Source organism: Mesoplodon mirus (genome assembly GCF_964341445.2).
Source record: "Mesoplodon mirus genome assembly, chromosome: 2".
Classification (NCBI taxonomy): domain Eukaryota; kingdom Metazoa; phylum Chordata; class Mammalia; order Artiodactyla; family Ziphiidae; genus Mesoplodon; species Mesoplodon mirus.
Genome location: NC_138977.1, coordinates 89,718,138 through 89,742,991, shown reverse-complemented (window position 1 = coordinate 89,742,991; position 24,854 = coordinate 89,718,138). Strand labels below are relative to the sequence as shown.

Sequence of the window (24,854 nt, the reverse complement as noted above, 5' to 3'; positions counted from 1 at the left end):
CCAGAGCCTGTGCTCGGCAACGGGAGAGGCCCGCGTACCGCAAAAAAAAAAAAAAAAAAAAAAGGTAAGACATTTTTGTTATTTTCTCTCTCATAGTAAAACTTTCTTAGGTTACCTCACATTCTATTTTTTATCAAATATTTAAGAAAAACAATTTGGAGAAATGCTTGTATTTAGCAATATATGTTATAAATTGATAGAATTTCCCACTGCATAGATACCATATTTTTTCAAAATCAAGGGTTTTTTGGTGTATAGTTTCCCACTTTAGTTCATCTCTTCTTTTTATCTTATAATTATATTTTTATTTCCCTTAGGATTGTGTGGTCAATGAATTCCTGTTTTAAATAATTCATAAAAAGTATTTGGGAGTACTCATATGAAAATGATGATTGTTCTCAAAATTATGTCCTTCTTTGTAAGATCCAAATCTAAAAAAAAAAAAAAAGTAATTGATATGTAAAAACTATTCCGAAAGACAGGTTCTTATGTAAAATTTAACCATAATCTATTGTGGTTTTACTTTTCTATCATAAAACCAGGAGAGATATGATTCATTTATAAAACAGCAAATGAAGAAAAAAAAAAAAGGATTCATGCCTATGGAAAAGGCATACTAAATTTTAACCTTCAAAGTCCTCATTCCATGATTATGGATCATTCCAAAAGCACAACTATTTGAGAATTATTGGCTGATAACATTTGTGAAAAATAAATCTGGATTTTCTCCCTTTCTTGTTTGGAATAATATCCATTTTATAGGTGAAGGGATGTTATTCATGTTATATTTACGCATCTATAAAATCTATTTTGGTAAAATTGCAATTTCTAAGGCTTCTTACAGTGCTCAGGTGCTACAGATTAATGATTTACTTTGCCAATGAATAATTAGGTAATTATACAGCTCTGGTTGGTATGATGAAACACAAAAGGCACTGGAGAGGAAGCTATGACTTCCTTTTCTTAATCAGAAATTGCAATATCCAAATGACTACAATAATGTAGGAGGTAGGAGATCTGTTTACTCTGTCATCTCAAAACAACAATAAGGGATACTAAAATTTTGCATAACCTTCGACTGTACTATTCTATGACTAGAACCGAGTACTAAGGAAGAAATCAAGGATATACCCAAAGATACAGAGTCCCTGGAAGACTTTCTGTAATAATGAAAGGCTAAATGTGCAATAAAACTATTGGTTAGCTAAGTTTGGTATATCCATACAATGGAATATTATACAATCATTAAAAATATTTTCAGAAGAGTATTTTATTATTGAAGGAAGTTCATCATATACTGTTTGGATGTAAAAAAAATCAGATTAACAAATAGAATGAACACACATACACATATATATGTTTCATACATTTACAAAGTTGGGATAATTGTGTGATATATAGATATATATGCATATAAAAAAGCAAAGACGTATCCAAAAATATTACCGGTGATAATCTTTGAATTGCTTATCTCCCCACTAAAACATAAGCTGCACAGGATAAAGATTTGGTCTTATTCACCACTCCGTCCTCAGTTTCCAGCATAAGGCCTAGCATGGTACTGGCATCATGGTACTTAATGGATGTTTGTTGAATTAAGGAATGGGACTTTTTGTGATTCTTTGATTATTTCTATTTTATAAATTTTCATATGTATATATTTTACAAGGAATTTTAAAGCAGACCTTCTACTTATGCTTCTGTTATTTTCATAATTAAACTGAGTGAGAAAGCAGATCAAGCACCCTTCACGGTTGGTGTGGATCAATCTGCAGCTGTGATTAGCCAAAAATATTTTATTTAGACTTCTCCACACTCCTGATATGAGAATAAGGAAACAGGAAATTGTTTTTTCTTCCCAGATCTTTGAGCTTCCATTTAAGAAGTCACCTCAGTCAACAAAAGGAGGGAAGCTTTCTGTTTCATTTCTACTGTTACTGCTACAAATACCGTTGAGGCTATTGCAGCTACTGGCTCTGGAGGATTTACCATGCACAATTTTAAGAACTTTGTGTGTCATTCAAACCTCAAAAAAACTTAGGAGTCAGGCACTACTATTTTTCCCATTTTGCAGATGAGATTTGAAGCTTAGAGAGGTTAAGCAACTTGCTCACAGTTGCGCAGCTGTTCACTGGCAAAAAGCGAAGGTCTGAACTGGGCAGCTTTTCCCCAGAGCCCATGCTCTTCATAGCTACATTGCAGTTACAAAGGGCAAGATCAAATACAGTGACTGAAGCAAATCAAGACTTGCCTATAGCTCTCCTTACGTTTGCTGCCTACACTTTGATACAGTCTTTTCTTGTAAGGAGAGACAAGGAAGAAAAAGAGAATGGATAAATGTCATTTCCCCCCCAAACAAAATGACATCTGAGAAGTTTCTATAGCTACTAGCTAGTAAAAGTAGTAGAAATGTCAAATAATACTAACAAGGTATATGACATGTTCTGGGTCTGGTTTGAGGCAGACATTTCCTCTCATTATCCCGTCATGGGAAGAAAAAAGAGCAACTACTCCAAATCACATGTTTTGCTGCAAATAGGTTTCTCAGGTAACCTCTATTTAAAACTAAACAACACCCAACATATTTCAGAGGGTAGAGTATCTGTAATGGAAATAAATAATCCACTCTCCATAGTCTCAATTCTTACTGCACATCAGAATAACCTGGAAAGATTATTTTTTAACCCAAAGCCCATGTATCACCAAGAGGTTCTGATGAATTGGCCTGGGGTGGGACCCAGGCAGAGGGAGTTTTTAAAAGCTCTCCAGGTGAGTCTAAGTGCAGCCAGCGCTGAGAATCACAGCAACCCAATGATGCTAACAGGCTTCCTTCCCACTTGTTGGCTCTGTCACTGACCAGCCACGTAACCCTGATGAAGTTATGTTCCTCAGTCTAAGCTTCCTTACCTCTAAAATGGGGATAACAAGAGGACTGATCCAATGTGGATTAATCGAGACAACACATGACACATCTAGAACAGGGTCTAGGACACAAAAACACTTTAATATTAGCTATTATGGTGGTGTCATTGATCTTTTTTGCCTGAGGTTGGGACTTCAACACGTTTCTCTATCCCAGAAAGCAGGGATCATAACTTCAACCCAAGTAGGATGTCATCATCTTTACCAGGAGCTCCCTTAACATGAATAAACCTCTAGAACCGAATCTAATTTGTAGCTCGTTGTGAGGTAATATTTAGGTCCCTAGAGGGGATGGACAATCTCATAGCTGTAGTTCACAACATAAAGGAACTCACTCACCTGAGATTGAAGTGAATTTTCTCAGGAACTTCCCTGGGGTCTGTGACCACTTTCTGGTAGTCTCTATAATTAATGGCATCATCAGGGATCCTAAATTTGGCCATCTGAATTTCAGAGTCACTCAGCTCAGCATCGGAGATTCTTGCATAACCCAATCTGTGGCAGAAACAAATGGTTTGTAAAGATATTATTATCATTCAGAAATCTGATGAGATCTAGTATTATAGATAACACCTTCATTATTAAGCCAATTTCCCATTTCTAACTCTACTCTGTATATCACTAGAATTAAATTGATTTATTACTCTAAATATTTATCAAAATATTGCTTTTATGATATAAATGAATAAGGAATATGCACATAGGTTTAATTAACTAAACATACTTGGCAAACTTACTCTACTTTATTACAGTAATGAATATTCTGTCTGTACAAATTGCCTCTCACACATTTGTTTTGCATCAATAGCAGGAATACTTCAGAATGACAGGAGCATAGGCCTAAATTCTTTCTTACCTTAAAAAATCCAAACACCTCATGCACATTTTCATTCACATTGAAACATCTAAAATAAAAGATTTTTAATGCCTGAAAAACTGCACAATTTTCATGTCTGAAAAAACTGTACATCTTGTTTTTGCTTATATCTTTTGGTTCTCCAGGAAATGCAAAGCATTTTGTAGATGTTATCTATCTGGATAGTTATCAAGAAGCTCACATGGAAAAATGGGAGAACCATGAGCAGCCAAGAATTCATTTTATTTTATTTATACTTTGCCTCTTTAAAAATGTCAGCTTCAGTCATTCACTTATTTAAAAAACAAATACATATAGCCAGTCTCTATTACATGCAGGCATTGTTCAGGTACTGGGGATAAACAGTGAACAAAACGAAGGTCTTGTCCTCATAGAGCTTTCATCCTAGTTGGGGAGAACAAATTAAATATGTATATATGCATGGTGATCAGTACCCAAGTACTATGGGGGAACAAGCAGAGTACAGAGGACAGGGCATGCTAGGTGGCAGAGGCTGTTATTTTATAGTGGATGGTCAGAGCATAACTCTCTGACAAAGTGACACTTGAGCAAAAAGTTGAATGAAGTGAGAGAGCAAACCATACAGGTATTGGAGGAAGGGCGTTCTAGGGAACGGGAACAGCAAATGCAAAGGTCCTGGGGTAGAATGCGCCTGGCTTTTCTGAGAACCAACTCCACAATGACTGGAGTGGAGTGCATAGGGGAAACCTGAGTTTGCACGGGGATGGGGGCAGCAGATGATGCAAAGCCTTCCTGACAGACTTGAGATTTTCTTCTGAGAATGAAATGGTAATCCAAGGAGTTTTGTGCAGAGATGCAGTGGCTACTGTGTAGAGAGCAGACTCCAGGGAAGGGTCAAAGCAGAAAGAACAGTTAGGAGGCCACTGCAACAATTTAGGTAAAAGACGATGGGGGCTTGGGCCACAGTGGCAGTAGGAGGAACACTTAAAACCTGTAACTCCATACAAAATAGAGACAGAAACCCAGAGCTGGAACCAGCGGAGGCAGCAAATCTGCCCACCACAGTAGGTAAGAGAAGAGCTATGATAGCATCAGATGTAGGTCTGAGTTGTCTGACAGGTTAATGCATTTGTCTAAGCTCAGGTCCCAAATCTGTGCAGTTCCCTGTAATTCTATGTCACTGCCTCTAGTAAATCTAGGTTATTTATTTCCCAAATCTCTAAGATCAAAGTTCTAACCCATTTCATAGACACAGCCTTCAAAAAGTCCTTGACGATAAGGAACCTGGCAATCCAAATCTTCTACTAAAATAGGGACTCTCTCGTTGTTGTCCAGTAAATATTTATCAAGTGCCTACTGAGAGCAGGGCATTGAATTAGATGATCAAGGTAAAGTTTATAGAATTGGTTTTGTGGACAGAAACTGAATAACAGTAGTCCTAACTTCATTAATTTTGGTATTTTCAAAATTACCTTCCTGTCTGTTACAGACTAAACATCTGTGTTCCCTCCCCCAAAATTCATATGTTGTAGCCCTAACCCCCCTGCCCCAGTGTAGCCATATTTGGAGACAGAGCCTCTAAGAAAGTAATTAAGTTAAATGAGTTCATAAGGTTGGGTCCCTGATCCAATAGGATTAGTGTCCTTAAAGAAGAGATATCACAGAGCATGCATGCTCTTTCCCTCTGTCTCCAGAACCATGAGAAAATTAGTTTCTGTTGTTAAAGCCACCCAGTCTATGGTATTTTGTTATGGCAGCCTAAGCAGACTATTATACCATCTCTGACAGTCATAGTAACTGTATGTATGTGTGAATATATATATATATCTCCAAATATTTATAAATATACACATATATTTGCCATCCCACTCTCCTAAGGAGAGACAAAGAAGGTCTTGGGCCACAAATGTACAAACAGAGTCCAGTGATTAACTATTATGGGTACTGGTACTATAAATACCCCTGTCCCTTGGCAACTAACAATTTTTACATCTTGAATATAAACCTTTTTCAGTCTATATCATAAACTGTCTTCTAGAAATTCTAATAACCCCATTAAAGCAACAACTTTAATATGAATTTAAACAGAAGCAGTGTTTTCAATCTGAGATATCATATACTTTACAAAATTAGCATGCTTCCTCCCACCTTAATGTTTTGGAAACACCAAAATAATAGTCAAGCTATCTGTCCTGCAGCCATATGGGCATGTGCTGGGTCTTTAGAGTTTCTGAATTATTAGTGTAACCAGAATGAGCTTAGCATCTCAGGGGCCTCCTTGGCCACCTCAGTAAGCATATGAACCAAGGAAATTATCCAGGAACCAATTTACTAAGTAATATCCAAAGTCCTTCATAAGAGTCCACAAGACCTGCTCCTTTCCCTCGCTGCCCATACACTCCCCGCTTACCTCCTTTACCTCCATCTCCATATACACACTCCTGCCCCATGAATATCACTTTTCTTCAAAAACATCAGCCCTCCTGCCTTTGGGCTTTTGCACTAGCTGGTCCCTCTATCTGGAATGGTCTTCTCCAAGACAGCCACATGGGCCACTCCTTCAAATATTAGCTCTAATGTCAACTTCTCATTAAGACCTACCCAAGCCCCTATTTACAACTGCATCCCATCTCCATATTCTGGATGTTCCTTATCCTGCTCAAGTTTTCCTCACTATAGTTATCACCTCCGAAAATAAGACACAATGGAATTATTGATTCCATCATTCCAATCATTGACTATCTTCCCTCAGCCAGTTGAGGGATGCTTCTCTGAATGTTCACTGCTATACCCCCTGGTGGCTAAAATACATTATGCTCCATCAATACTTGTTGAATGGCAAATGGGGTAAAGAACAGTAGAACCTAAGGGTTTGCTTTCACCAGACTGTGACTCATAAGTGAACAAGCCATATCTCCAAAGGGAGAGAAGTTGACCCTGTGATTCTATATCATCTCCAGAAGGCAACCATTTCTTTCATCAATGTAAATCACAGATCTTAGAACAGATGTTTACCTAAGGGGTGATCAGTTCCACACCAGCTCCCCTCTTCAGGCAGACAATGCCAAGATGCCTCCGGGTGATGAACTGCTCTGTATGGAGGGGGAACTAAGGCCTAGAGAGGTCCACCCTAGAAGGCCTCACTGTCCCACAGTTCCCAGCACTGCCCCAAGGAGGGTAGTTAGAGTTCTCAGGTCAAGTAGCTCCAAACAGATTCTGTACTAACGGAATTTCAGGATGAGTTTCAGGGATGGTCTCCAGCATGTTGCATCCACTAAAGAACCCTGTAAGTGGAGGGGCCTGTGAATCCATCACTGTCAACAAGATCTGTCCCTCCTTACCTCTCTCACATCACTTCCCATCTCACTCTACTCCAGCCATGCTGGCCTTCTCACTGTTACCAAAATATACCAAGCATGCCCTCCTGAAACTCTTGCACTTCCTCTTCCCTCTGCCTGGATGCTCTTCTCAGGATGTATGCAGGCGGGCTCCCCCTCATTCAGGCTGCTGCCTGAACAGCACCCCATCAGAACAGCAACCCTGCCCACCCTCGGTACTCTCCATCCTTCTTACCTGGCTTTATTCATCCTTCTCATCATATTTATCACCACCTGGCATAGTCTATTCCTTACGTGCTTACTTTCTGTCTCTTTCCACTGGAGTGGGAGCTCCATGAGTCAAGGATTTTATTTTGTTCCTGTTATATCCCCAATGCCTAGAACAATGCCAATCATGTAATAGGTATTTAATAAATACTTGCTGAATAAATGATTGACTGATTAGTCCCTTTTTTGATATTAAACTGCTCTTTGCTTTGTTTAAAGAAACACTGCCTTCCAAACAGATTTACACAGTTACGTGTTTGAATTCTGAGATCTTTCAGCTACAGTATTTTTGAATTTTTACATATATATGGATAATATTCATTTTTTGATATGGGATGATATGGGGTGATATTTTTTAAAAATATAATCTACCTTGAGAGCTCACCACAATATAGTAGTGGCTCCAACAAGGTAGTTACCTTACCCAAGATTACATGATTAGAAGCTGGCAAAGCTGGAATTCAAGCCCATGGTCCATGCTGTTTACACCATGGCATACAGTCAAAAATGGTGCCATTCCTAACATGTACTGACAGTCACATAATTATCATGCTTAATAACTCACACAGTATCTTCTTTGTATAATTAAACTTAATTTGCTTAACCATTTACTCCTTCCTAACTCATTAGGCTATACATTGAAAAGAAAATGTTAAACTGGGTAACTAGTCAAATCAATGTCTATGAAAAGTAACACAATTAACTAATTGCTTCCAGAAAGTTTTTCCTTCCAGGATAGACCCAAAAGATCACAATAACAGTAGATTAAGAAAAACAACAATCCAAAAAAAAAAAAGAAAAGAAAACAACAATCAAATACCTATGCTTACTTGATCAGCCCTCGATACATAATGTATTCACACCATCTGTCTTGATCTGTGCTGTCAATATCCTAATAATGAAGAGAGAAGAGAATGTTTAAAGCATTAAAAACGGTGCTCTATTCTGAATTGCCAAGAAAATGTGTGAGCTACAGTAATAAATATGCCTTTCTTTTGTGCATGCTATTTTCTCTAACTCCTACTGATTTTTTAAGGTCAAAATCATTTATTCATTCTATAGATATTTTTGGAGCACCTACCATATGCCCATCTAGCCCCAGTATGAGATGCTGGGAGTAAAACATGAAGGTGGTCTAGAGAGAGAGTTAGGCAGCAATCACAACACGGTACTGGCTCCACACAGCTTTCCAAGTCTCTCATCCCAAGCAGAATTGATTGCATGCTCATCAGTCATCCTGTGTAGTCCTTTATGAGCACCAGCTACACCACTCTGTACAGTTAATCGTTTAGATGTCTCCACTCTCCCCTTCCTGAGCAGAAAGACTCAATCACCTAGGCTCCCTGGTTCCTAGCATGAAGGCTGGCATTTGGCAGGAGCTCAGTCTGTTTGTTAAATTGAGTCACTGGTAACACACGTTTCAGAAGTAATCATGAGTCTATCTGATGTTGAAAGCTTGAGACCAGTGTTACTTTTCATCAGAAAATCATAACATAAACATTTTTTTCTATAATGTGTCGGCAAAACTCTAAATATGGAGCTTTTATACTAAAGAAATATTCATTTTCTTCTTTTAAAAAATATACCTGACTTTTGACTATGCTGACTAAATTTTACTATTAAAATTTAATTAAAAATTTTTTTAAATCACAAAGAACACACCACAATTTATTATGTATTAATTTTTTTTCTTAAGCTTGGTGGTGGACACATGAATGCTTGTTAATTAATCTTTACTATTACTTACATATCACACACATATCAACTATGACTTCTGTATACATGGAAAAATTGTAATAAATTTTAATGATAAAAAAAGCAAATAAATTCTAAAGGTACTGTTCTGGTTTGCCTTGGGAAGAGATAAAAATTTATCATTCACCTGTATATAGTGGGGATAATCAACTATGAATATGTTTTACTATCTTTTTATTTTATTAGGTTTTAAAAAGTTGCTCTCAGATTTTAAGACTGTGGAATTTAAATATTCATTTCTTAAAGAGAAATATCTGTTCACTCAAGCATTTATGATTAAAACTCCTCTCTGCATTAATAAAGTTCCTAATAGAAAAAGCTATATAAGAATCCACTGGGCCTCCCTGGTGGCGCAGTCGTTGAGAGTCCGCCTGCCGATGCAGGGGATACGGGTTCGTGCCCCGGTCTGGGAGGATCCCATATGCCGCGGAGCGGCTGGGCCCGTGAGCCATGGCCGCTGGGCCTGCGCATCCGGAGCCTGTGCTCCGCAACGGGAGAGGCCACAACAGTGAGAGGCCCGCATACCGCAAAAAAAAAAAAAAAAAAAAAAAGAATCCACTGCAGGGTTTCCCTGGTGGCACAGTGGTTAAGAGTCCGCCTGCCAACATGGGGGACACGGGTTCGTGCCCCGGTCCGGGAGGATCCCACGTGCCGCAGAGCGGCTGGGCCCGTGAGCCATGGCCACGGAGCCTGTGCTCCGCAACGGGAGAGGCCACAGCAAAAGAATCCACTGCAAATCTTTTTTTTTTCCTAACATCTTTATTGGAGTATAATTGCTTTACAATGGTGTGCTACTTTCTGCTTTATAACAAAGTGAATCAGCTATACATATACATATATCCCCATATCTCCCCCCTCTTGCATCTCCCTCCCACCCTCCCTATCCCACCCCTCTAGGTGGTCACAAAGCACTGAGCTGATCTCCCTGTGCTATGTGGCTGTTTCCCACTAGCTATCTATTTTACATTTGGTAGTATGTATAAGTCCATGCCACTCTCTCACTTTGTCCCAGCTTACCCTCCCCCCCCATGTCCTCAAGTCCATTCTCTACATCTGCATCTTTATTCCTGTCCTGCCCCTAAGTTCTTCAGAACTGTTTTGGTTTTTTTTTTTCCGGTACGCGGGCCTCTCACTGTTGTGGCCTCTCCCGTTGCGGAGCACAGACTCCAGACGCGCAGGCTCAGCAGCCATGGCTCACGGGCCCAGCCGCTCCGCGGCATGTGGGATCTTCCCGGACCGGGGCAGGAAATCGTGTCCTGCATCGGCAGGTGGACTCTCAACCACTGCGCCACCAGGGAAGCCCAGGTTGTTTATTTTGATATTGAGCTGTATGAGCTGTCTGTATATTTTGGAGATTTATCCTTTGTCAGTTGCTTCGTTTGCAAATATTTTCTCCCATTCTGAGGGTTGTCTTTTCGTCTTTTTTATGGTTTCCTTTGCTGTGCAAAAGCTTTTAAGTTTCATTAAGTCCCATTTGTTTATTTTTGTTTTTATTTCCATTTCTCTAGGAGGTGGGTCAAAAAGGATCTTGCTGTGATTTATGTCATAGAGTCTTCTGCCTATGTTTTCCTCTAAGAGTTTTACAGTGTCTGTCCACTGCCAATCTTGACACAGCTTCTGACTGTGACAGTGGAACCCAACAGAGTATTAAATAAAAATCAAATAAAATTCCTCTTACACACACACACACACACACAAAAATTCTCTCTCTTATTAGGACACAATCGATTTTTTCTTAAATTTGCCAAGTATCATCTTGTAGTCTTCTATACTTTATAGACCATATACTTACACATTTATCTAATGTGATTTGATACATACAGCCAGACATACATAATACAAATATGTAGCTACCACTTATTAAGTGCCTCCTGCATGCAAGGCTTAGGGCTTTTCAGGCATTACTTTATTTTCATCCTCAGAACAACCCTATGATACAATAGGTATTACTATCCCCTCTTTATAGATGTGGACATTGAGCCCCAGAAGGGTTAAATAACTTGCCTCAAGGTCACAAAGCTGGTAAGTGTGGCACCAGGTAGGCTAGTGATGAGAGACTACATGGGGAGAGAGGTCCAGCCAACAACCAGCACCAAGGCCCCAGACCAGTGAGTGGGGACATGTCAGACCTCCCCAGCCACAGCCACCAGCTGACCCCACGAATGAATGCAGGCAAGAACAGAAAACCACTCAGTAGACCCACACAGTCATGAGGATATTCGACCATTGTTCTTTTTAAGCCACTAAGGTTTGTAGCTTACACAGTGATGCACTAATAAATAACTAATGCAACCCCTGTGATTCCACTCTCCAGATTTTCCTCTTACTCTTCTGACTTCTCCTTAATCTCTTTTCTGAGATAATCTCCCTCCTCTTCCCTCACCCATCACCCCCATGATAGCCACACTAAATGTGGCTCTATCAGGAGTTTTCTTTGGTCTTCCTCTTGCAATTCTCTAACTCCATAAGCAATATCATCCTCTTCCATGGTTTTAATGATGACCTAGATGGTGGCAACTCCTTAATCTGTATCTCTAGTCCTGAAAGCCCTTCTCAGTTCCCGATCCGTATGTCCAGCTGTCTAATGGACAGCTCCACTAATACCCAACAGATGCCTCAACTCAGCCTAAAGCTGAACTCATCTTCTTTGCAAAACTCTTCTTCCTTATGTATTCTCTATAATAATAAGGCTCACCATCATAAACCCTCTGACCAAAGCCAAAATTAGGAGTCCATTTGACTCCACTTCTGCCTTATCCACTAGGGCAGAGATTAACTCATCTCCTTAATATCTGCCTTGCCCCTCTTCCAAAGTTGTAGGATTTTTAGCTAGGTATAAGGGTATCAAGATTAAATACTGCATCTCTCAACTTCCCGTACAGTGAGGTATGGCCAATGACTAAATTCCAGTCAATGAAATGTAGGTAGAAGAGGTCAGTTTCCTAGAATTTGCCTTAGAGATAAGTTGCATATGCTCTTGGTCCCCTCTGTATCCCTTCCTCCCTCTTGCTAACTAGAAAAAGGATGCTGCCATCTTGGACCATGAGGCAAACTTGGGAGTGAAAGCCTTGTAATGTGGAGCCACAAGATAGAAGGAGCACACTCCCGGTACCACAAAGTGCTGTACTAGTGGTGAATCACCTGCCCAGACTTTTACATGAAGAGCTATACTTCTCTTATTTAAGCCACTGTCGTTTTGTGTTTTCTGTCACATACAGAACACCCTCATCATACAATGCTCTCTCTCACCTGTCTTTCCAAGCACTTGATAAAAGGGATAAGTTTTTTTGTTTGCAGATATTATCTCAAGACAATGAAGTAAAAAAAAAAAAAAGACATGTAAAGGACCAAGAAATCTACATAGGGCTTAACTAAATATAATAATTGTACTTCTCATTATAAACGAATGCACTTAACCTTCTAGTGTATATATGTCTCAAGGATTTGATTTGTCTGTCAGTTTCCCAGAGTATGATTATATCTGGATACACTGAGAAATTCAACCGTTTGGGACCTGAACAGGTAAGGACAAATTCAGTGTCGTTTAGTGAGGCCCTGATCAGCCAGCCTCTCTGTATGCCATTTTATCTTTTACTCTCATCATGATTAACTTGTACAATGTGGCAGATTGTATTTTCTAAACACGGCTACAATAATCCACTTGCCATATGGCATTCTTATAATGTGACTTTGATACTCCTCTCATCGAGAGATGGGGTTTATGTTTCTTCCACTTGAATGTGAGCAGGCTTGTGATGACAGCAGAAATCACATTATATGACTTACAAGGCTAGGTCATACAAGGCAATACAACTTCTTCCTGGTTCTCTTAGGACACTCACTCTTAGAACCCAGCCATCATGCAGGAAAGAAGCCTAAGCAGCCCACGGAGAGGAAGCAGTACCCTGAGCCTGAAGCCCCAGCTGAGCTCCTAGTCAACAGCCCCACCAACTTGCCACTAATGTGTCATCTGCAAAGTGGCTCCTCCAGGCCCCAGGTGAGCCACCTAGCTGTGCGGAGCAGAGATGAGCTATCCCCACTAAGTCCTGTCCAAATTGCAGATTTATGAGCAAAGAGATGAATGCTACTTAAAGCCAGTATGTTTTTTGGTAGTTTTCTATGCAGCAGTAGATAATCAGGATACATATTACAATGTTGGGTTAGGTTTTTCAAAACATGAAGAAGAAACACTTATTTAAGAAATCAGAAATCCTATTAAGATTATGTTACCTTCACATTGCCACATTCAATGAGCTGTAGATAATCTCTGGAACCAGGTGCTAAAGTGATATATCCCAGAAATATCACTTGCTCAGAGCTATTTTTCAGTAGTTTTGAAACAGCAATAGCTTGAAGTTTCCTATCCAGGTCATCTCTGAAAAAATGCAAAAATATACCTCTTTACTGTATTTGCAAAACAATTTTTAAAAAATATTAGGTACCTAACTAAGTTCCCAAAGAATATCTTCAAACACTGCACAAACCCAGAATAATTCCTACTGGGACACACTGACTTAATGTTATGCAAATGAGCAAGACAGCTATAGTGCTTCAACTGAGCAGGCTGACAAACTTGACCAAGAACATGACCTTTCCCCACAAATCATTTGGAGTCGAGTGGATATAAATATCTAAAAACAGCAATTGCTCAACTTTTCATCAGAAGAAATTATAACAATAATCTAAGACCTGGTCATCAGTATTACAGCTAAAGATTAGTAGTTTTTAAAAAGAAATAGCAAGGAGTACCGGTAAGAGGGAGAATCCTAACATTCACAGGACACACCAGGTTTGTTAACCTACTCAGCTCCTTCAACTGAATGTTTCTGAAAGCCTCCCTGGCTCTCCTGGTCAAATACTGGCTAAGTGTGCTGCTTTTATCATGCTAAGTACTATAAGTGTGTAACTGAGACAATCAGGCAAGTACATCAAGACTCTGAGGGGTTTATAGTCAGTCTGTCTGGGGAAAAATAAGGACATCATACTTGCATGATCCAGCAAGAAAAACTGAAACCACTCTAGGTGTTTCAAACAAAGTGAATTTAATACAAGGGATTGGCTACTAGGTGATACGAAGCCAAACAGGAATCAGTGAAGCAACTAGAGTTTAGTAGCAGTGAGAAACCTCTACCACCTCTAGGGCTAGAGGGACAACAGGAAGAGGTGATATTCCCAGAGTCCACAAGCCAGTCCTAACTGGTGGGAAATGGTACTATGGAGGAGGCTACTTAGAAGGATCCAGGGCCATTGAAGGAGGAGTTGGAGCCACAGAAGAGACTTAGCTGCTGCCAGAGACAACAGAGAAAGAAGAGAGAGAGAATGAGAAGTACTCTGTCTCCTCCCCTCCTCCAGCCCTCCAGCCTTGCATTAGTGCGTCCCATTGGCTAAACCTACCCAGAAGCCAGAAGGCAACAGACTCTGGGAAATGTGGTTTCCTGCAATCTGTAGCTGGAAGGAAGCTGAACCAGGAATGGATCCAAACGTAAATAGGCAGCAGACCAACACAGGCACTTACAGAGTAAGACAGCTAATAAATGACTGTTAAGAAAAATCAATGACAAAGGAAGATAGAGGGAGATCACCAAGAGCTGAGAAGACTGGAGAAACCTCATTGAGGTAGGATCAGAAGACAGGACTAAGCTTATCCATTCTTATGTATAGACAGCTGAGCGCTATTAAAAGATGTCTCAAGAAACAGAAGAGTGAAAAGGATGACCATTTGCTAAACATCTTTGCCTAGATCCATTCCCAGCCCTTCTCTATGCCCTGGAGGCTGGTCTCTGCAGATTTCATCTCCTGGGCTTCCTTGTCTACTAATTTCCAGTGAGGTTTCGGTAGGAAGAGAGATAAATTGGAGTATTTCTTCGAGCTGCATTCCTCATGCCTGGTGGCCCCTCTTCTGGTTCCAGATCAAACGGGGCTCTGGGAACACTGTTTCCTCTACCTGTCCCTTCAGCCCTAAGGATGGTACTGATTCCCCACCATTACTACTGTCTGAGTACCTTAGCATCTCTTATCTGTTCCTCTGACCCTTCCAACATTGTGGTAAGTAGTCCCTTCATTAAGTCTGCAGTGAATTCTATTCCTTCTGACACACAACTGGGATTCAAACCCAATCTAGAGAATGCGAAAGTCACTGCACCACAGATAGAGCTTTCAAATATGTTTTAGCAATATATTATCAGAAAATAATCTGTGAATTTGGCTTTACATTTTCTCAGGAGATAAATTTTACCCAGTGATATAATAAAAATAAAACCTATATGTATGTATGCGTATAAAGAAAGGAGGGTGAGGAATTAGGAGACAGGGGGAAAGAGAGAGATTGAACACGTTTTATGTTTTCTTATCTGTTCATATTTGATCAGCCCAATAGCCCTATGATGTGGGCTAGAAAAAATAATTTTATCTGATTTTCAGAGACAAGGGAACTGGAGCTCACTGAGTTTATCTTACAACAGAACCATAACTGTAACTACAGACTACAGGTTCTGTGCTCTTTCTTCTTTGTACAGTTATGCATGTTATAAGAAACAAACACGGTGATTAACTGGTGGCTCAGTTAATTACCTAAAATAATACCAATTTTAGTTATGGTGTATACCTAAGTAACTTCTAAGGAATGCTGCTATTTTCTGATTATTGGTTGTAAAGAGATATTTGTGTCATCAGGAATTTTAGAAATCCCGTTGAATCAGCTAATAACATGCATAAGCATTCTGTAATTCATTCCTAATATGATTTCATGTTTATATGCCATAATCACTAGAAAATGAAATCACTATTTTTTCAGAGTAAGAATTTTTTATCTAGTATTATAAAAACAAAGACAAGCAAAAATATGCAGTGATGGCTTCACAAGTTATTTGAAGCATGAACTTTCTCATGTCACTTGTTGGGAGTGGACAGGGCTTCTAAAGAGTGAGACTGGGCTCCCCTGGTGGCGCAGTGGTTGAGAGTCCGCCGGCCGATGCAGGGGACACGGGTTCACGCCCCGGTCCGGGAAGATCCCATATGCCGTAGAGCAGCTAGGCCCGTGAGCCATGCCCGCTGAGCCTGCACGTTCGGAGCCTGTGCTCTGCAACGGGAGAGGCCACAACAGTGAGAGGCCCGCATACCGCAAAAAAAAAAAAAGAGTGAGACAAGAGCTAAGGCTCTAAGAGAAAAGGCTGCACCTGGCATTGTGCTTGGGACACAATAGATGCTTGATTCGTGTTTGATGAATGACTTTTTTTTAAAGCTGCCCAATGTGCTTCACACTTAGAGGTGTCTGATTTGCTTTAATAATAATGGCCAGTATTAACTGAGCAGTTACTCTAGTCACATACTTTGCATGAGATAATATATCTTATTTAATTCCCTCAAGAATCCTATAAGTAGGATTATCGCTCCTGATTTGCAGATGGGAAAACTGAGGCTCAAGATAGTTAACTAATTTGGTGAAGGATACACCTTGACTTAGGATTCAAACCAGACTGTCTGATTCCAGGTTCTGGAGTTTCATGCTCTTCGCCATTAAACTATACTGCTTCCCTTCCCTTCCCTTCCAGTCACATCTCCTCGACAGGTGCTAGCTATTATCATTACTGCTGTGGTTGTCATCATTATTATTAAATCAAGTGAGTAAGGTAGCAAGCAAAGGGTATGTTGTTAGTTACAGGGCTTTAAATATGTGGTTAACTACAATGAGATATCATCTCACACCAGTCAGAATGGCCATCATCAAAAAATCTAGAAACAATAAATGCTGGAGAGGGTGTGGAGAAAAGGGAACACTCTTGCACTGCTGGTGGGAATGTGAATTGGTACAGCCACTATGGAGAACAGTATGGAGGTTCCTTAAAAAACTACAAATAGAATTACCATATGACCCTGCAATCCCACTACTAGGCATATACCCTGAGAAAACCATAATTCAAAAAGAGACATGTACCAAAATGTTCATTGCAGCTCTATTTACAATAGCCCGGAGCTGGAAACAACCTAAGTGTCCATCATTGGATGAATGGATAAAGAAGATGTGGCATATATATACAATGGAATATTACTCAGCCATAAAAAGAAACGAAATTGAGCTATTTGTAATTAGGTGGATAGACCTAGAGTCTGTCATACAGAGTGAAGTAAGTCAGAAAGAGAAAGACAAATACCGTATGCTAACACATATATATGGAATTTAAGAAAAAAAAGTCATGAAGAATCTAGGGGTAAAACAGGAATAAAGACACAGACCTACTTGAGAATGGACTTGAGGATATGGGGAGGGGGAAGGGTAAGCTGTGACAAAGCGAGAAAGAGGCATGGACATATATACACTACCAAACGTAAAATAGATAGCTAGTGGGAAGCAGCCGCATAGCACAGGGAGATCAGCTCGGTGTTTTGTGACCGCCTGGAGGGGTAGAATAGGGAGGGTGGGAGGGAGACACAAGAGGGAGGAGATATGGGGATATAAGTATATGTATAACTGATTCACTTTGTTATAAAGCAGAAACTAATATAAATAAATAAATAAATAAATAAATAAATAAATAAATAAATATGTGGTTAATAGAAAGTTAGAAAAGGTAATCCTTCCCTCCTCTTTTCCAAACAATTTGAGGGCTATCTTTTAGTCTTCTCTTCCCTCACAAGTCTATTCTTCACATTTTAGAGGTCAGAGGGAGTTAAAGGGGGCAGGGGAAAAAAAGCAAAGGAAAACAGGATACAGTATACTCAACTGTTTCTTAGGTTGAGACCTTGCAACCTTTAAACACAAAAGTGCCTATTTTTTAAAAGATAAACCCAATTCAAGTGCAATTTAAGGTCAGCAGAATGATTTCTGAATGCCTATACTTGCAACCTGAAAATTGCTGGGAGAAACAGAAGGCGTTTCTTCAAACACCTTTTTACAGAGATGTGGACTGTCTCTACCATCCGTCCTCCAAACACCCTTCCCATTTCTAAGAAGACCAGCAAGAGTCTGATTAGCCAACAGTTCACATTAATTACATTTGAATGGTTGGTTTATATTCCTTATGCTCTGACTTATTTCAGAAAACAGTCAAGTACGCTTTCACAGATCCATGTAATACTGTGAGAAAAAGGGAAGTAATAGGAAAATATGGGTAGCAGACATACTCATTTTGCTTACGTGAAACTTACAATACAACAATGTTGGGTTCTGTCATACTGTAAGTTTCACCTAAACAAAACGAATATGTCTGCTACCCGTATTTTGTTTGTTGTTTTTCTAATGTTCTATACGTCACTGTAAAGCTCTGTGGCCTCTTGTGTCATTAATGTGGACAGGCCCATATGCTGTATTTTATAGCGCTAAGCACTTCACATTTGTGTTTTCAATTACTATTAGAGAATGTTTAGTATGGTAGAGTATAAATTATATACTTTTATCTTTGCTTTAACATATTGCTGGCATTATTCGTGATTTATTCAGTACTAAGTCACTGGTTGTGAATGTTATTCTTTGGGGATAAAATTCATTCCCCATTCTTCATGTCTCCTTGGAAGGGAACCGACTTAGAAGATCATCTCTGGCCTCTCTCCCTCTCACCCTTTACTTCTTAATTTTTGTAATTAATTAAGTTTGTAAGAATAAACTGGGCATGCTTGTCTCAAACACTTCCTCACTCTTCTCCCTGGAACCTGCCGGTTTGCAGAAAGGGTGTTTCCTTGTGTTACCTTCCCCACTAAGGGGAGAGTTTGACAGGGCAGACTCTGCCCCTGACAGGTAGGTCAGCTGCTTTGGGGGAGCCAGCATCATGTATTGTTGGGGGAATGTATTAGCAGGTCCATGTGGACACACTGAAGCCATGTTGTCCAGATACGTTTATCAGAATCAAAAGAGATATTTTGATCTTCCTGCCAGATTCCTCTGCCTACCTCTCAGTTGACTGAAAACATGAGGGAAAAAGAAATGTTATTTAATACCCTCAAATCCCAACAGTACTTCCAACTGGAGTAATCCTGTAGGAAAAGGGAATTTCATCTTTCTGTAGTCTGGTTTACCATGTGGTTTCAAGCACTTGCAGGCTCTGAGTTGGGTCTATTTAATTCCTAGCTGTGTGACCCAGATTGGACAAGTCTTCTAACCTTCAGTCTAGCTTATTTATCTGTAAAATGGGGCTATAATAGTACTAACGTTATACAAAATGAAGATCAAATACAATAATGCACTTAGCACAGCACCTGCTCAGTAACTGCTGGCTAACATGGCCATCATGCTGCCTTGTACCACTGTTAAGGACTGCCTGCATCTCAAAGGTTTCTATGCCTGATTTTTTTTCCTTTTTCTTTTTTTTTGGGGGGGGGCACGCCACACGGCTTGCGGGATCTCAGTTCCTGGACCAGGGATTGAACCCGGGCCCCAGCAGTGAAAGCCCAGAGTCCTAACCACTAGGCCACCAGGGAACTCCCTCTATGCCTAATTTTTAAAACCAGCAACACAGAGAAAAATACTCTGGAAAAAACAAAGAAGAAAGTAAGAAAGGTCAATGCATGGAAGTCAAAGTAATGTGTTAATAATATTTCTTGGCCTTTGTGTACTTCAAGAAAGACCAAAGAAACCCACTCGTGATTCCCAAAGTGGGTCACAACAAAATCCACCAGTTTGCCGGAAATGTTAACAGTCAGAGAGATGGCTGGTGCAATCTCGCCCTCTGGTGACGGAAGAAGGTGATGCTTTGATTTCACAATCCGGTATCTTGACAAAACCATAATCCTGTATTCGAACGGAAAGAAGCACATGCGTCACTATTGGTCCCACCATGTCATGCAAACGGGACTAAGAATATGTGTTCAAGAAGGATGCGCACACTTCAAGCATCCTACTGAGGGGCACTGAGCAATAATGTGGCGGAGAGATATGGGGCAGTCTGCTGGACTGTTCATTGCATCTGGGCTATTCAGCACGTCTCACTGTGTCACCAATCACAACACTATCAACTCTGTTTAATAAGTGCTATGGAGGGCTTCCCTGGTGGCGCAGTAGTTGAGGATCTGCCTGCCAATGCAGGGGACATGGGTTCGAGCCCTGGTCTAGGAAGATCCCACATGCTGCGGAGCAACTGGGCCTGTGAGCCACTATTACTGAGCCTGCACGTCTGGAGCCTGTGCTCTGCAACAAGAGAGGCTGCCATAGTGAGAGGCCTGCGCACCGCGATGAAGAGTGGCCCCCGCTTGCCGCAACTAGAGAAAGCCCTCGCACAGAAACGAAGACCCAACACAGCAAAAATAAATTAATTAATTAATAAAACAAAAATAAGTGCTATGGAAACACGAAAAGGGCAGAATTAGGCTACACAAACTCCATTTTACTAGCACTGTTACTCTGGCAACTTATCTGCATAAACAATTCTAATATTAATCAACGCATTTGAGAATGTACGACCTTGCCAGCCAGGACACAGAGCAACAATTTACAAAATTAGAAATTACAAATGGTCCAATAAAGATAGGAAAACCCGTTCCGCCTCACTCTAAGTCAAAGAACTACATGGAAAGGATGATCAGAGCTCAGACCTCAGGCTGCGCACACTGTCTGGCCTCCTCCCGAAGTTCCTCTGACAGAACCATGCCTACAGTGATGATCCCTGAATGCACATGCCCAGTCTGTGCTGTCCCACTCGGCCCTCCAGGCTGCACACAAGCACCTATGGATGTCACTTGACCGTCCAGGGGCATCTTCAGTTTAGCACAATCCTGATGCTCACCTGGTCATTCCTGTCCCATTAAAGGGCATCATCTCCTATCAGGGACTCAGGAAAAACACCCTGGTGCTATCCTTGTCACTTCCAGCCCCGATATCTAAACCATCAGGAAGTCCTGTCAGCCCTGCTCCAAGATAGCTCCTGAGTTTGCCCCCTTCTCTCCATCTCCACACCTCCCACTGTCATTTCTCACCTGTGCTAATGCCTCTACCTCATCACCTGTCTCCCTGCTCCCACTCCTGCCCCCTGACCATCTGTTTCTCTAGGAACAGCCGGAATGATCTTTCAAAAATGTAAATCAGATCAGATTGCTCCCGTGTTTACAATCCTCCAGTGGTTTCCTATCAAAACTGAATTAAAGGGCTTCCGTGGTGGCGCAGTGGTTAAGAATCCGCCTGCCAATGCAGGGGACATGGGTTTGAGCCCTGGTCTGGGAAGATCCCATGTGCCATGGAGCAACTAAGCCCGTGCGCCACAACTACTGAGCCTGCGCTCTAGAGCCCGTGAGCCACAACTAGAGCCCATGAGCCACAACTACTGCAGCCCGCGTGCCTAGAGCCCGTGCTCCGCAGCAAGAGAAGCCACTGCAATGAGTAGCCCACGCACCACAACGAAGATTAGCCCCAGCTCGCTGCAACTAGAGAAAAGCCCGCGCGCAGCAACAAGGACCCAACACAGCCAAAAATAAATAAAATTAAATAGATACATTTATTTTTTTTTAAAACTGAATTAAACCAGTGCTAAGCATGGCTTATGGGACCCTGTAAGATCAGGGGCCCACCTTTGACCTCCTTTCTTACGAGTTCCCCCTCAAACCCTGTGCTCCGGCACACCAAGACTGACCTGGCCTCAAGTCTTTACACTGGCTCCTCCCACAGCGGGTCCTGGGTCCTCATCATGAGGTCGGCAGAGAGACCTTCCTGACCACACTACCTACAGCAGCATCCCCTGCTGCCCCGCCCACCCAGCCGCTCTCCTTTTCTACACAGCACTTACCATTGTCTCAAATGATTTATTTCTGTGTGTCCATGATTATTTTCCGTCTCTTCACACTATAATGTAAGCTCCATGAGGACAGCGTCCAGGACAGACACGTTTAGTGCTGTAACCTCAGCTCCTACACTAAATGGTTTATAAGAGTGAAGAACTGAAAGTATCCAGCAAAAGGGAAACCATTAAAACAGGATGGAATATGCATATCTTCAGCACCTCCTCATCCTCCAAGAGGCATCACTGGGACATATTCATAGGGCTAAGGTATAACAATATCAACTTTTCACTCCAAGCCCATGCTGCCTAGTCTTTCGGGGATATGTTTGGGATTAATTCCGAAGGGACACTCACCCCCAAGTGTGATCCCTTGCGCTTGGACCAAAGTCAGTATAGAAACCCAGCTTCTCCCCTAACCACATGGTCAGGTCATTGTTCCCAATGGGCTTAGAAGCATCGCTCTCCAAAATTGTTATGAAATCTGCACCTGTTCAGAAAAAAAAAAATGCACATGGTGATTAACCATAGCAATGTAAAAACAATTAGCAAAACTTGATTCTTTAATCCCCTGCCTTTACTCGTAAATCAAAAACCAAAGTAATTCCTAATGAGTTACTAAAGTGAACTGGTTCAAATCTGAGCTGTAAAATTTTTTACCATATTTAGAATGTAATTAAAACATGGGACACCTTGAGGAAATGTAGGAAAGGTAAAAACATAACTTTTCTAAATTTTCAAATATTAACATCGTTCCCCAAATTTCAAATAAGCTTAATACCTTTCTCAAATATCCAATTTATGTTCAGAAACAACAGAGTATACAGTAGTGTTTTATTCCTGGGCAAACACCTCCATTGTATTGACACAGAAGTAAGTTTATTCAGATACCCTGGTCAGATGTGCCCCAGAGGCCTGTAATCAAAGGACTAAGGGCCAGAGAAATTTCTTAATGGCATTAGAATCATACAGATCCTCAGCTATTTCTCAGGAGACTTGCTTATCATTAGGAATAACTAGAACAGTTTAGCCGTTTAAGTCTCTTGCTCCATTCTCCATGTAGTTGATCTAAGAACAACACACCCACATATTTTAAAGGATGCTTCATCCAAAGATGAGTACCCCAGGGCATGGAAACAAATAAAATTGGCCCTCAGGCTCTTGGAAGCAATTTGCTTTGCAAATGAGCATCACTCCAACCAATTCTGCCTTTTAATCTGACAATTTTCAGGTCCCCAACAGTGGGTTCCCAAGTGACAGGAGCCACCAGCAGGGGCATTTCCAAGAGTAAAGGCATGACAAGATTCTCCTGCAGATACCCAGTATGAGACTTTGTTCAGAATCAACTGAATTAATTGCTCTCAAGCAAACACAGATGTGGCTACAGAAGCTTAATCCTCCTGTAGCCACCCACCAAAGTAAAGCCTTTTTAAGAGATTAGTTTATGACCCAGCAAACCCTCCTCCTTGCTCAAGATAAACAAAACAGTAGGAGTTTCTCAAAACCTGGAAATAATTTCAGTAAGACTTACCTGTTTGACTGAGCAGTTGAGCTGATCTTTCTAAATTAGACCATCCTTCATTGTCAAAGCCAAACCTGAAAGGCCAGATGGCGGCAGAGACCTCTGTGGCTGGTGCCTGAGGAATTGTTTTAATGATAATTTAGGATGAATGAACAATGGCAGTTTCAGTGATGCACTCTCCTCCACCTCTTTCCACCAAAATTCATATTTCAGCAAAGGATATTTTTTAGGCATCTTCCCACAGCTAATGCATAATAATAAGGAGATATTTGCTAGGAGGTATTTTATAATCTGTGAATTTCTAGCTTAGGCTTGGAAGTTAGGAAGAATGTTTGGAAAGTGATATTTCTGATAAGCACTGTTTATAAAAGCAAAAAATTAGAAACAACCTGGCTGTTGTTTCAATAGGAAAAATAGGAAAATGAATAAAAAAACAATCATACATAAAATGGAATACTACACAGCCCTAATAAATGAATTAGGGCTACATAGTTCCATATGGATGAATCTCACCAGGATTATTTTAAATAGAAAATTAAGTTGCAAAATATATATGTCAGATGTTATTTAGATAAAGTTAAAAACATGGAAAAATACAATATCATATAGAGGTGTGTCATGTGTAGTAACAATACAAAGAAATGCATGAATATGATAACAAGCATATGCAGGAAGGGGTTACCCTTATATCAGAGAATGAGACCACAGAGGGATACACAGAGTCCTTTACCATATTTACAGAATGGTCTGTCAACTCTGCATTATACACGGTGTTGCTCCCCACTGCGCTGGCAAGGCCAAGGTTCAGGAGCACAGCACCCTCTGAAGAGTCCTCTTTTGAGCCCATGGGCCCAGTCAGAGAATGCAGTGCCCAGCCCTAACCATCTATTTCAAACTAATACCAACGGATCAACAACAGGGATCCTGTGAAAGAGTATGGCCAGATTAGACCAACTCTATCACCACAACTGAAAAAAACAACTCAAAGTGGAACATACAAGTTCAAGCTGAGAGAAGGGTAAGCACCACCTCTTTGCATAGGAGGGTCACCACTTAACCTAAACAGCTCATTGTGCTACAGCAGTGAGGTGTGAATAGCATCTCCATGCAAGAAATATTACTCAGTTTACCGAATGTCCTATAAAGAGAACAGAACCATCAAGAGAGACTTTGAGAGGCATGATTATATTCATCAAGTTATAGCTTTTCACGTAACTACATACCTATGATTAACTCTGGCTCTCATCAATCCAGAACCTGTTATTCCCACGTCAGTAAATGCCACCACCCTCCATCCAATTGCTCAAGCCAAAACATAGAAGTCATCCTTGATTCTTTCCTTCTTCTCATTCAGTGTCATCTAATCCATCAGCAACTCCTATCAGCTTTACTTTCAAAATATATTCTAAGTCTATCCACTCCTCTCCAACTCCAGGGCCACGGCTCCCATCCAAACTTCCAGGGTCTCTCTCCTGGACAACTGAAAAAGCCTCATAACTTATCTCCCTGCTTCTACT

General features: G+C 40.7%; 1 protein-coding gene across 1 annotated transcript in view; it reads right to left on the bottom strand.

Moving 5' to 3' along the window:
* Window positions 1-283: 283 nt before the first annotated feature.
* Window positions 284-24,854, bottom strand: part of CWH43 (cell wall biogenesis 43 C-terminal homolog) — a gene marked incomplete at its 5' end in the record, with an annotated part of 37,761 nt that continues 13,190 nt past the window's right edge. The window contains 7 exon segments of the mRNA XM_082642983.1: window positions 284-431; window positions 3,262-3,417; window positions 8,196-8,257; window positions 13,351-13,495; window positions 19,691-19,840; window positions 22,173-22,305; window positions 23,347-23,452. Of these exon segments, the coding sequence (XP_082499109.1) occupies window positions 353-431; window positions 3,262-3,417; window positions 8,196-8,257; window positions 13,351-13,495; window positions 19,691-19,840; window positions 22,173-22,305; window positions 23,347-23,452 (831 nt within the window). The 3' untranslated portion in view covers window positions 284-352.